Here is a 13,101-nt window from a genome sequence, read left to right as displayed (position 1 = left end):
GGATGAAGGAGGAGAAGCAAATAAGGGTGTCTGAAAAAGCAAAGTTCATATCGTCAAAGTGTGGAAATTGGCACTTGGTAGTATTGTTTCATATTGGCCGAGACCCTGATACAGAATAAGTGAGGCTCAGATCTAGCTAAGGTGGCTTTATTACCCTTGCCAACTTCCCTACACCTTCATTGATAGTGCCTACCAGCAGCATGGAAAAAAGCTGCACTTTTCATGTCACTGTTGGATCCTCTATTGGAAGTCAGATACATTATTTTTAAATCTAGGAATATTCATGCCCTGACATCAGCACTAATGTGAAAATGCATACCCTGGCTTTGTAGTTTCTTGGACTGAAAAGCAACTGACTTGCTCATGCAGGGCTTGTTAGCTGTGAGTTATTGATTATATATATCATGTTTATTCCATCCCTTCCTTTAAGACCACTGTGGTATTTTGTGGTACACACTGATGCTCCAGCTCCATGCATTTACCTTACAGCTGAACCCCAGGAGATGCAGGAACTCTGCAATACCCAAAAAGCAGAAATGCAGCAACTCCAGTCCCTGCTCAGCAACCTTCAGTATCCAGTATGTCACAAGCTGACTCTTGCAAGTCAGCCTGGTACAATGATGGGGTTCAGGGCACCATGGGCATTATAGACAGCAGTAACTGGATTGCTGCTGTGCAGGGGAGCAGAAGAACAGGTTGCTACGTGTTGCAACATGTATAAGCGTTCTCACGCAGCTCTAAGTTTCCACAAATGCAGTTTCCAGGCCAAAAAGCCCTGTCTTCTGGCAGCTTGGCTACCACCTGCAACTGTCCTGCTTGGGGAGAAAGATGTGACAGATTTGTTTCTGAACATGCCCTGGCTTTCTGGGGTGGCTGTCCTGCTTTTGCAAGCTCTTCCAGGAGTCTGAGTGGGGGGAAGGTGCCTTGGGAGGAGAGGAGTGGGCCCCGTGAGTTAATGGGAGCTGACAGGTATGCCTGCAAGAATACACCATCGCATAGGATGGGAAACCAACTGGACCAATGGGTGCAGCCGCCCCACATTCATTAGTGAGCAAGATATTTGGGAGCAGAGAGGGTGTTTGAAGCACTTAGTCCTTCTGATGTGCAGAATTCATATTAAATTTGCCAGAGCCTGTGCCTTGATTTGATGATATTGTTCTTCTAAAATGAAGGAGCAAATTGATTGCTTGCTAACAGACTGCTCTAAATTAACCTCAAGCGTGGGCCTGGGCCTGCAAACCTTTGTATGACTGACTATTATTTATGCTGTGTGACTGCATTGAATACCACTGACTATTCATATATTGGCCTAGCACAGTTGCACTTAAATCTTAGGTGAGGCTTTCAGTCATTAGAAACCAAATTTTTGAAGCTCTTTGGGTGTTTGGATTTTGAATACCCCATAAAGCACCTGCTTGACTATTTAAATGCCTAGATGTCTTTGTAAGTCTAGTATTGGCATAATGCAAAGAAAAAGGAAATGATATAGAGGGTTTGCTGGATCAGGCCTCTAGTTTCATATCCTAGCAGTGATCACTAGGTAAGGCCTGTTGCTATATATATGCAATAGTTCATAGTGATCCTCTTTTGTGCTTGAGGAAGCTTGATGGTGACTTTTACATAGTAAAGGTAAAAATACTGCAAACATACATCCTGCATTAGCCTTTATATATTTTATAGCTGTATGGTTCCAGTGTGGTAAACTGAGCTGAGCAATCACATTTTCTCAATTACCCTCAAGAACTGGAAATCCTTATCACCTCTGTGTTTCTTTCTCCCACTACTGCAGCACTGGTCTTGAAATTGTCACCACAGCTAAAAATCCTCATTCTGTAAATTAAACTGTGATTTAAAAAAATTTTACAGTGCAGCCTCCTCATAAAACTCCAAGTCTTTTGCTGATGTGACTCACTCAATTACTCATGTGGGCAGACGTTCAGATAATAAAAGTAGTTAATGGAAAACTGTGAGAAATACTGCTGGTTCCTGAGGAGGCAGGGGAGGGGGAAGGCTACTGCGGGTATTTCATCCTAAGAGCTGCTGAATTCACTGAGCTCCCAGCCATTTTTTTAAGATAAGGATTTCTCCATTCTGCTTTTTCCTTTGTATGAAAACAGCTTGAAAACTCAGATTGGCAGTAGAGGAGCAAAAGTACACCAGCTGTATATGTTTGCTCCTTTGCTCCTCTTCCCACATATTAGAGATGATACCAACGTGTGTCCTGAAATAATCTCTTTATCCTAGCCATGTATATACTTAAACTGCATTCAGTACTCTAATGACCTCTGGATTCCTGAATCAAGGAGTACAGCTAGCAAGTGGCTAACTAAGCCCTTTGGTTGGAGGTATCACATATACTGACAAGGACTGGATTTTTCTGGAATGAATAACAGGCCCTTGAGATTTGGTGTGCAATAGATCAGGTAATACAAGTAGAAGGCAGATTTCAATGACATTTCAGTACATGCACATTGGAGGAATATGGCACTTTTTGAAGTTGGTGATGCAGAAGGGTACTGAAGAGTAGTAAGATATCAGTTTGATGGGAGAGCCCCCTTACACAATGAAATTATACTTGTATGATGGCTTCAGAGAGACTTAGAGTTAAGCCAAAACTGGAACTAGTGGAAGTTCTGATTAGAGCTGAGGGCTAACTGGCATATGCAAAATAACCAGAACAGTTTTAACTCTTGGTTGTGTGGCTCCCTTTAGAGCTAGATTTTTGAGGGATGTGCTACCGCAAGTGGCTGTGCGAGTCCCTTCCAACAACAGCGATGGGTGTGAAAAGGGAGAGGACACAAAGATGTGCTCATTCTTCATGCAAGATGAGCTGGAAGGGAGACTATGGCTTGACTTGCAAAATAGAGCTTCTGGCACAGAGAAGCAGTGCATGGGTGTTGAGGCTGTGGACCTGAGAAAGTAAGCTGTCAAATTATATTTAGCGAATACATGCTGCAGAAAAGCGCAGACGGGGAAGGAGGGAAGCTAATGTGTAGCTGGGCCCCATGGGTAGTGAGCACACAGAGCAGGGAATGAGGCTGTTTAGAGAGGATGAATTGCCTTGGTGTTCCTGATTCAAATAAATCTCTGAGGCCAGAGATCTGCACAGACTTGTATGATTACTTTGAACAGCAGAGCTCAGCTTTATTTATCCGTCAGTAATGGCTCAACCCCAGACTCCATTAGGTGAAGGGTGACCACCCTGTGGCCTTCCAGCCATTCACCTCTGGCCCCGTGCTAGGGATGTCTCCTGCAGCAATCCCATTCCCTAGCTGGGGAAGCAGTAGTCTGATAGAGGCTCTTGAAACCAATGTCACAAGCTGCTGTACACCCCAGTTGCACACCCAGCTCAGCCCCAACCCACTAGAAGATTGTTAGCTAAGGTTGGCATCTGCAAAATGGATTACCCTGCCCTATTTGAATTCAGGGGTGTGAACACCTCGCTCCATTGTGTTCACTGGAAAACCCAGTCCTAAAGAGACAAAGATGGGAAAAAAAGAATCCTTATACCTATATGAGAGAGATCAAACCTTGTGTGCTGACACGTGACAGTCAGTCATTTGGGTTCTGTCTTATATTCCAGAGGTTGTGACTTTGACTAGTTTGTAGCAGGATGGGTACAGCTTAGGCTCTAACTCTTTCCTGCTAAAAGCTCACTCATATGATTCAGTCTTTGCCTTTGAAATAAATGAGTCCTTTAAGCTTCCTCTCAGAGGAGACAGTGCGGGGAGGCCTGGCTGCCTTCTGCACATAAATATTCTGTCAAACCAGATTCAGGCTGAGGTGGGTGAAGCTGCTGCGACTCATGGGGAGCCATCAGTCTCCATCTCCCGTTAGGCAGTACTGCATCATTGAGATTTGTGCTGTTACCATACTGTCAAAAGTAGCTGTGGGTGAGAGAAAGGGCTGAAATGCTCCTCTGTGTTGGCCAAGCAGGAGGACAGGGCAGTTAGGAGAAGGAGAGAGATGCAGACAGGATAGTGAACAGAAGCTGTGCAAAGAGGAGCTGCCTTCGCAGCCTTGTAAAAGTGAATTACTTGACCAGATGTGTGATGGAAGGAGGAAAGATGACTTCACAGATGTGATTTATTATCCTTCCCAGCAAGGGAGTTATGCTAATTCCAGTAATAACACACATTTGTTTGGTGGCTCCTAAAAATATGCAAGGCCATAAAAAACTTTTTAAAGTGGTTTATGTGGTAAAAGCATGATTACAAACAGGACAGGATTAAAAAAACTCCAGTGGGCAAGTTCCTGGAGTTATGCAAGTACCTAAAAATCTGAACTTTGATTACGTCAGGAAGAAACAAAGACCCAGAGAATGGTTCTAACTGTTGCAGCTCTAGAGCAAACTTGCAAATGTGAAAAAAGCATAAGCAGGCCAGTAACATCTGCTCCAGTCTGTAGCGAGCCGGAGTCAATAGTTGAGAGAGGATTAATTTTCCCATGTGCTGCAGTGGAGCATTAACTCCACTATCTATCCTTTAGGGTCTTTCTCCTCAGCAGCCATATCAGACCTTACCTGGGAGATGCCACAAGGGTCAGGACAGGGTGGGAAGGGACTGGCAGTTGGTCTGGGTTGGCATCTTTGAGAAGGAATACTGGCAGGAAAGAAAAACAAATTAGAGTGGTTTTTCCCCCCCTCCCCCCGAGTGCTTTATCGTTTGAACCCTTGAAGGGAAACTGATGAGCAGCTATGCTTTGTGCTGGCTTCTCTTTGAGGCCATTTGTTGCCTGTTTTCTTTTAAAGTCTGAAATGTTAGAAAGAGATCATTATTTTTCCTATTTAGCTTGACCTCTTCCTGCCTTGGAGAGTTTCTTCCCTTGTACTGGCTGTGTCCTTCTCACACAGTGCTGTGTTGAAATAAAGTTCAAGAGCAAACCTGAATTCCTAGAAAAAAAGCTTAGTGTTTGGAATGAGACACATCCTAGAAGAGACAGTCTGAATCTCTGCAACATGTCCTGTCCCTCTCTGGAGGTGCTGTGAGGTATCAGATGTCAATCATGCACTGCCTCCCTCTGAGGGGGTTCTGAAATAACAATGTTAGGGCAAACACTTCCATGAGATGTAAACTACCCCACGGGTCACTTCTCCTACCCTTTGTACAGCAAGCGCTTTACCCAGCTGCAGTTTCTCATAAACAGAGAGGTTATCTGTGGTTACAATCTTGATTGCCCAGCAAATTGCTGAATGCCCGAGGAAGCAGGAGGAGAATGTGCAGCTGCAGGGTGTGTGGGTTTTTCATTGTGGCTTACAAGGAGGACGGGAGGTGGAGGGTTTAAGAGCCATCGGTATCCTGACACCATTTGTTGCAGCATTGGAGGTGTATGAGCTGCATTCTGTGCTGGGAGGCCACCCCTGGCATTCTGGAATAGCCGTGGGAGTTAAAAAAACTGCTGTTTGCTTCAGGTGCTTTGGATTATGAGACTGGTGAAGACCTGCCAGAGGCAGATTTGGACACTATGTGAAGCGAGCAGGACCGTGTCTTTGTTGGGGGAATGAAGGTACATACTATTTTCCTCAGTCACCTAATTTTCCCTTCCTACCCCATTCCTCCAGTAAATGTTACCTGCTGGCTAAAGGGCATGGGCCTATCTATTATATGGTCAGTGCACATGACCACTAAGTTTGGTGTCAGAGTTCTTTGTCCTTTATCCAGCTGCAAATCTGCTCAGCTCCATGTGATGCCGCAAGCACAGGGATTTTCAGCTTTTGTTTCTACTGTTTACAAATTGTGAAAAAAAAAAAAAAAGGGAAAAATGCTCAGAAGTGGGAACCTCATAAAACCAGAGCAGAGTTATTTACACAAGTGAACCGAAAACCTGTAGCAGGATCTGTCAGAGATCTGACCTGTTCATCTGTCTGAACAAGATGTTTACTAACATACCCCAATGTGGTGATTGTGCTATTTAGTTTTCCATATAGCAAAGAAAATGGAAGAGGATTATTCCTGTGATTTCTTACTGTGGTGCCAAAAATAGGTGGCCTTTGAGCTACCTATTACTTTTCTCTAATTAAGAATTGGTAATTCAAACTGTGGTATGTGGGACATGCACACAAAGTGTCCGGCTGGAAGATTACACATGACCAAACCATTGGCTTGTCTGTGCCAGTTTTTGTGAATAGGGTACTCCTGTGGGTGATTGGTAGGAGTTAAAACTTGACACATGCAAGAAAACTTGGAATATCCGTCTCTCTGTGCTTTTAGATTGTGGTGTCCAGTTTGGACTCTTGAGCTAGATGCTTGCCTTTCTATATTCTGGTGACTGAACAGCACATTTAGGTGGAAAATACGTTTGCTTCCCAGTCTTGAAGATATTGATCTAAGGGAAAATCTTGCACAAAAGGATTAAAAAGAAGTTGGAAAAGTTGAAGTGTGTAATACTGTATTTAGGGCTGAGGGAGTATAAAAACTTAAAATTAGTTTAACACATCACTTGACAGATGGGAAGTCATTTATGTAAATTTAGGGAAGTGGTAGTTGGATTCAGTTGGTCTAATTTAAACAGTATTTCTAATTATTTTTGGTATGTGTACAGAGGATTATAGGACAGCCATTATTCTGACAGGAGGGCTCTTCATATTTAAATTTAAATCCACAAAAGAGTACCCTATTAAAATGTAAACATGCTGTGATAACAAGCACCTAATTACAAAGACAGGTTAGCCCAGCTACTCTGGTGAACAGCTATGTGCATGAATTTCAGATAATGCTTTTTCTTACACCCTAAAAACCATCAGCAGGGCAACAGAGAGGTCAAGAGGTGCCTGACCCACAGGTGGGAGCTCCCTGTAAGAAGGTTTGCTGATGCTAAGCGCAGATCTGAGAGCAGACAGGCTCTTGCAGGTTTCCAATGAAAGCAGGCCTTGATGGCACCCAAAAGCACAGAGAGAGGATGACACAATTAACAATTCTCCCTCCCTACAGTCTGGTGCTGCTAATCCAAGTTAAAACTCCTAACAGCATCTTTGGAGAACCTTCCTCTTTACATCTTGACAGCTTTCTCCTTTTGCCAAGAGAAAGATCATGCAGGTTTACAGAGGAGCTGCCAAATGACAGCTTGACTTCACACCTGAGAAGCAAATGAATGAAGAGAGAAGGAAAGCCTCAGCCTGCCTCCAGCCTGGCACAAACATGAAGAGTCCTAGGAGTGTGGGCATGAGCAACCCCTGGAGCTGCAGCAGCAGCAGATGTGGCATGAGGAGTCCAAGATGAAGCTACTGTAGAGGAGGGAATGTGGGGCCCTTTACCAAAACATGAAGGTGTTATTCATCAGCTGCAAGCCCTGGGGTGAGGTGGAGGCCTGGCCATGGCTGATTCTTGAAGGTGTGGGACAAGGCTTGGAGCTCCGTGCTCTACAGCAGCCCTTTGTGAGTTGATTTGGTTGGCTTTTCTTCCTGGAGCCCTGGCAGCAAAGGCTCAGAAAAGGCACATTAACAATCAGCAGGGGGGCTGACAACCAGGATTTATTCTTTAACAACAGCAAAATCAGTGGTTTTGAATGTATAACTCACGGTTTATAAACTCAGGGTAGAGGGCACCAAGAGCGAAGCTGCTGACACTCACTTCTTCAGTCCTTGGTCATTTTAGGGCGGGGAGTGCCAGTGTCCGTTGTGGAGAGCTGCGGGCAGCCTGAGACCACAGCCCTGCGCTGGAGCGTGTCACCCCTCTTGAGCAGTCACCCCTCTTCTCCCCACAGCACATCTAGGTGGGGGGTCTCTAGCAGGCTCTTTTGTGATTCTTAAGCCTTTTTGTAAGATCAAGACTACTGCAGCTGTAACATATGAATTACCCCCGGCACTTTAACTGCCTGTAGAAAAACTAAAACACACAATCAAGTAGTTGAAGTTGTGAATTTTAGCCCACATTTAAAAATGGGAGAAAAATGCTTTGCGCATGAGGGTTTTTAAAGCAGTATAATGAACAGTGCCTGACTCATCCTTCACATGGGGGAATTAAGCAAGCTAAGAAGAAATGTCTCCAGGCAGACATCCCTCAGGGCAGGGATTTCTATCTCATTTTTCTTTTAAGGTAAGAAACTTACCAGGACTGGCCCAAAGACTGCGTCTTTGTTGCCTGACCCCACCAGGTGTTTGCAATCTGTTTGTAATTCTGGAAGTCACCTGGAGGCCAGGCATATCTAGCTGGATGCCTTTGCAACAGCTTTCAAGGCTTGGGAACAACTGTTCCTATAGTACCAGGTTGGTGTACAAGGACTGCGGCACTGGATCTTCTCTGGCTGGTGACTACCACAGAAGTGTCTGTAACATGAAGGCTAGGAAAGTACCAGGCTGCCAGAACATGTAAGGGATGTCAAATAACCCAGGGCTGCACTACAGAGGCAGCAGGAGCTCTGTGGAGCCTCATGGGAACATGAGGTGAGTAATCACAGCTGCAATCCATTTCAAAGAGACAAATGAGCTCCTCTAAAGAAAGCTGGAACACTTCTGCTGAGAGGGCTGATCACTTTTTTTTTTTTTTTTGGGTGGGAGAAAGTCTACTTTTAGGTTCAGGTGAAGGAATTCAGTGGGAAAGTCTTCCACATTCCTCTAAGGGAGGGCATTTTCCTCAAGCATTGTAGAGATACCGAGTGACTTGCCTGGGACCTAGAGGAAATCAGTGTTAAAGCCAGGAACTGACCAAACAGACCTCCTAACTCATGGCTTCAGTGTTGTGCTTCAGCCATGAGGCTGTCCTTCCTCTGTTTCTGCTGACCCTTCATTATATGCTTTTCTCTGTTAAAGTTGAAAAGCTGACTACTTGGCAGTTGAGAATTTACCCTTCCTCTCGCCCCTGTACAATAGCAGCTTTTCAGACAGAATCTGCACAAAAGAAACATTCTGTTCTTCCTCTGCTGATCAGGAGAGCCGAGGAGCAGCTACATTAAAAGCACGAGGGTCTGACCCTGGCTCACGTTGCAGTCAAAGACAAAGCTTCCAGGGAGAGCAGTAGCTGTGGCGTTAAGACCTATGCTCTGGAAAGAGCGCTGCTAGCGAGCTGCTATTGACTCAATTAATGCAAAATGATGAAAAGAGCGCCAAGACTTCCTAATATGAAAACACACGTTATTATTTGGTGCGGCCCTTCGGACTAACGCTCGGCGCGGCGGCTGGTGCCAGCTCCGGTGCCGGGGGACACCGCCAGGGCAACAGCTCGGGGCGAGACCGCGGGGGCCGGGCCCCCACCTGCAAACGGCCATTAAAAAAGCTAAACCAAAATAAGGCCAGGACCGCTCGTTCTAGAGACTTTTCCGAGCTGCTCGCGGCGACGGGGGCGAGCGGGCCCCTGCCCCAGGTGCTCGCTCTGGCCCGGCCCGGATCCCGCCCGCCGCGCGCCGCCGGACCGGAAGGGGGGGCGCGGAGGGGGCGCGGGGGGGCGGGCGCATGCGCAGGAGGTGTTGCCCGGCCGCGCCCCGCCCCCGCCGCGGTGGGGGTCTGGCGCGCTCCCTGGCCGCGGCGCGAGGCCAGGCCCGGGCGGCGGGTAGCGCCGGGGGGCGGGGGGGTGCGGTGCGAGCGGAGGGGGCAGGGGGCGGAGGGGGGCGAGGAAGACGGACGGACGGACGGACGGACGGGGTGAGAGGATGTGAAGATGGCGGAGCTGCAGATGCTGCTGGAGGAGGAGATCCCGGGGGGGCGCCGGGCCCTGTTCGACAGCTACACGAACCTGGAGCGGGTGGCCGAGTACTGCGAGACCAACTACATCCAGGTGCGGCGGGCGGGGCCGGGCGCGCGCAGCCTAACGGTCGCCGTCCCAGCCTAACGGTCGCTGTCCCCGCCTAACGGTCGCCGGCCCCGCGACGGCCCCGGCCCGGCGGCGCGGAGCTGAGGCGGCCCCGGCGGCGGGGGGTGGGCGAGCGAGTGAGCGAGCGAGGGGCAGCCCCGGCCGGGCAGGATCGAGCCCTCCCCCGCTGTTTGCGGTGGAGCTGCCGCCGCTGCCCGGTCCCGGTCCCGGCGGGCGGGTGAGGGGAGCGGGGTCGTGCCACCCCTGTCCCCTCGGCGATGGGAGGGTGACAGGCGGCTGCTGCAGCCTGGGGAGGGGGAAGACTGGTTCACCTCCAGCATGAAGTACCCCGGCGTGACGAGGCGGTTAAATATGTAATTGATTTCTAAATTAAATTCCTTCCACTTTGTGAGTGTGTTGAATATTTATTTCGGATCGTGTCTCTGTCGCTCCTTTTCGTTCCCATCCCGCCTTCCGCTCTCCCCTGCTGACAGCACTGAGATGATGTGATAAACTGAGGAGAGACCCGACTCCTGTAATACAGTTTTTGTGCTTATTAATTTAGAGCACAATGACATATGTTTTAATTGGGAGACGAGTGTCGGTTTATATTTCCCTTCCCAAGCAGGGCTGCGGTATTCGATAGGAAGGACAGCTACCAAGTGGTAGGTGCAGGATGAAAGCATGATGTAGTAGAGATGATACAGAATTAGGGAGAAACAGATCAAGAACAAGTTTTTACTGCAGCATGTGATTTTTTGTGGTGACCACTGTGAAGCCAGGATGGTGTTAGGACTTTGGTTTTTTCCTTTCTTTCTCTTTTTACTAGGAGGAGAAGCAAAATATTGCCAGTTTACTTTGATAGTGATGGTAGGGTCAAATGAAAGAGTTCCTAGAAGACCCTAGGAAGGGTCTGAGTGTATAGGAAAGAAAGGAGGGGGACATGGGTTTGTGGTGTCAATGTTGAGAGAGTCCGTTTTATTTTTGCTTTCAGTCCCCTAAGTGGAGAGTGCTTGTGTGTTTCCAGAGGGCAAGTAGGGATAAGATCTGTGGCAAGATAATTCTGTCCGTGAAAATGGGAGAGCGTATTTAACCAGTGACAGAGAATGCTTAAAATATCCCTGTAAAAAATCTCTGACTCTTTCTTTTGAATTGTTGAATGACCAACTGTCCTTTAGACTTGGCATATTTTGGGTCATTTACAAAACATGTCAATTACAGGGACATTATACAGATGTATTTTATTGTGTAATAACTTTTTCTATGTTGAGTTAGTGTGACTTACGTTCTTTAAGAGAAGTGTATGGAAATATTTTCTTAAAGTCATAACACATAACATGCGTGTATTTAAATTTATGCTTTTTTGAAAACTGGGAAATTGTTTTTTCTGTAATAGGAGAGAGGAATCTTTGAAGGTAGAACTGTATAGGAAGCGGTGGATGTAGTTTTGGGGTTTTTTTGTTCTTTCTCTGACCTTTTTTTGTGTTCTTTGTATAACTCAAAGTTTATAAAATCTGTACTGAACAGCTCCACTTTTATTGTTTTAATAAAAACTACAGAGGAGGACTCCATGCTGTTTTGTACAAATAGAGAATGAAAAGAGATGGTTATTGCCCCAGACAGCATACAGTCCGTAAGGACAGTCTAAGATAATAGGAGACGGATACAGACAGATGGTGAGTGAAGGAAAAGAATGAGGCACTCTTGGTCAGCCTGATGGATTCTGGCCACCACACAGCAATACCCCAACTGCTGGCAATTTATCCAAGCATCGTGACAACAGAGAGCTTTAAGGGGGAGGTGAGAATGAAAGAATGAAATTGTGTTGTGAGTGTTGACTGTGAAGTGCAGTATGGGTCACAGGATGAACAGGTTTAAATTTTAAACAAGTGGGGAATGGAGGACATCAGCCTGGCGATAGGCTCCAGCTTTTGGAATTGGCTGAGAGACCATAGAGTGGGATTATTGTAGGGAAGAGGTCCAGCATGAGGGGATTCTGGATTTAGTGATGCAAGGGTCCTAGTAACAAATCTGTCAGCAAACTCACCCCACATTCACTGTGTCAGAGCTACGTAAACTCCTGCACAGGATTTGTGTACAAAGCTGATTTTTTTCTTCTCTGCAAGAATGGGAATAAGTAAATGAATATAAGTATTGGTTAGTTGGATATTGGTGATTTTGCTTCTAATTATAATCATTATTCCAAAGCTATTACATCCAATTAAATCCAAATTATATTCAAAATAGTTGCCTTGAATTTTGTGGTGAAGATGGGCTTATGATCACTTGGAAGTGTGTGGAAGAGTAGTCATCTCAGAAGTCATGTAGTGAAGATGGACTAATTCTACTATAATCCTGTAGTGTTTTGTTGTTGACAGAAGGTTTTGTTGTGGGTATTCTTGGGATCTCATAGAGGAGGCTCGAAATGTGACTGAGATCTGAGCTTGATCTGCAGGATGATAGGCAGTGGGGTGATAGGGGCATTGAAAACATCACATTGACCTGTATTTGTCAGTAGACAAGCCACTCCCTTTTCTTTTTGTGTCAGTTGGTGCTTTGAGGTTTTATTGTCAAGTACAAAGATTGTTGCAAAAGTCAGTGGAGGCATAGGTCAGTTTAATAATAGAGAATTTGAAGTTCAGTGCCAAGGTGAATGTGTTTTTTCTCTTTCCCCCTGCTAGCAACATCATACGACCTTTGAAATAATTGAACATGTCTTCTCTTACATGTGGAAATTGCTAGTTCATAGTAGTAGAGTTATGGTGGTTGCAACTCATTTGACTTCTGCTTATGAAATGAAAAATCCATTCTTTAAAATTTTGGCAGTGCTTATCCAAATTATGATTGATACTTAGTGAGCTTAATTACTTTAGCAACAGGGAATGTTATGTAAATGGTTATCCTTTCCTTGAGTCTGTGATACAGAGCACATCAGATACCAGAGCATAACAGATATCAGAGCACATCACTGTAAAATTTTGTGGAAAATTATAGGAAATACAGTAAATGTGTAATAAATGGACCCGCAGCAATGAAAGATGAAAGGCTACTGTTTCAGCAGCAGAAGTTTTTTCAGCCCTTTTTCTTCACCAATTGTTGTTCTTTTTAAATTTTCCCACCGGGTAAGTCAGTCTCCCAGCCCTCCAGCCAATCAGTTACCTAGTAAGGTGATGTATTTTTCAAGAGACACTACTCCATTAACTAGGAAAATAAATTGATATAAGAAAAACTTAAAGTATAATTTGAACTTGCATCTTACAGCAATTAGTTTAATAAATTTTCAGTGACTATGATTCTGCTTTAAATAATAATAATACTTCAGTTTTAAGCATAAATGCATAAATTGCTCACTTTAATCTGCTTGTGTTACTACAGAAAT

At 45.5% G+C, this 13,101-nt stretch overlaps 1 protein-coding gene across 17 annotated transcripts in view; it reads left to right on the top strand.

Annotated features, from left to right (window-relative positions):
* Window positions 1–9,519: 9,519 nt before the first annotated feature.
* The window catches only part of ABI2 (abl interactor 2), a 72,017-nt gene continuing 68,435 nt past the window's right edge, over window positions 9,520–13,101 (top strand). For 6 of the 17 annotated variants that reach the window (XM_074873014.1, XM_074873006.1, XM_074873003.1 and 3 more), the window contains exon 1: window positions 9,522–9,707. In XM_074873014.1, coding sequence (XP_074729115.1) covers window positions 9,591–9,707 — 117 coding nt within the window. In that variant the 5' untranslated portion in view covers window positions 9,522–9,590. Of the gene's footprint in view, window positions 9,708–13,101 lie in introns of all 17 variants that reach the window. The other 11 variants (XM_074873013.1, XM_074873012.1, XM_074873000.1 and 8 more) reach the window with 3 other exon arrangements.

Source organism: Strix uralensis, chromosome 6 (genome assembly GCF_047716275.1).
Source record: "Strix uralensis isolate ZFMK-TIS-50842 chromosome 6, bStrUra1, whole genome shotgun sequence".
Taxonomy (NCBI): Eukaryota; Metazoa; Chordata; class Aves; order Strigiformes; family Strigidae; genus Strix; species Strix uralensis.
The sequence above is the reverse complement of the archived record's forward strand: the minus strand, read 5'-3'. Positions and strand labels throughout refer to the sequence as shown.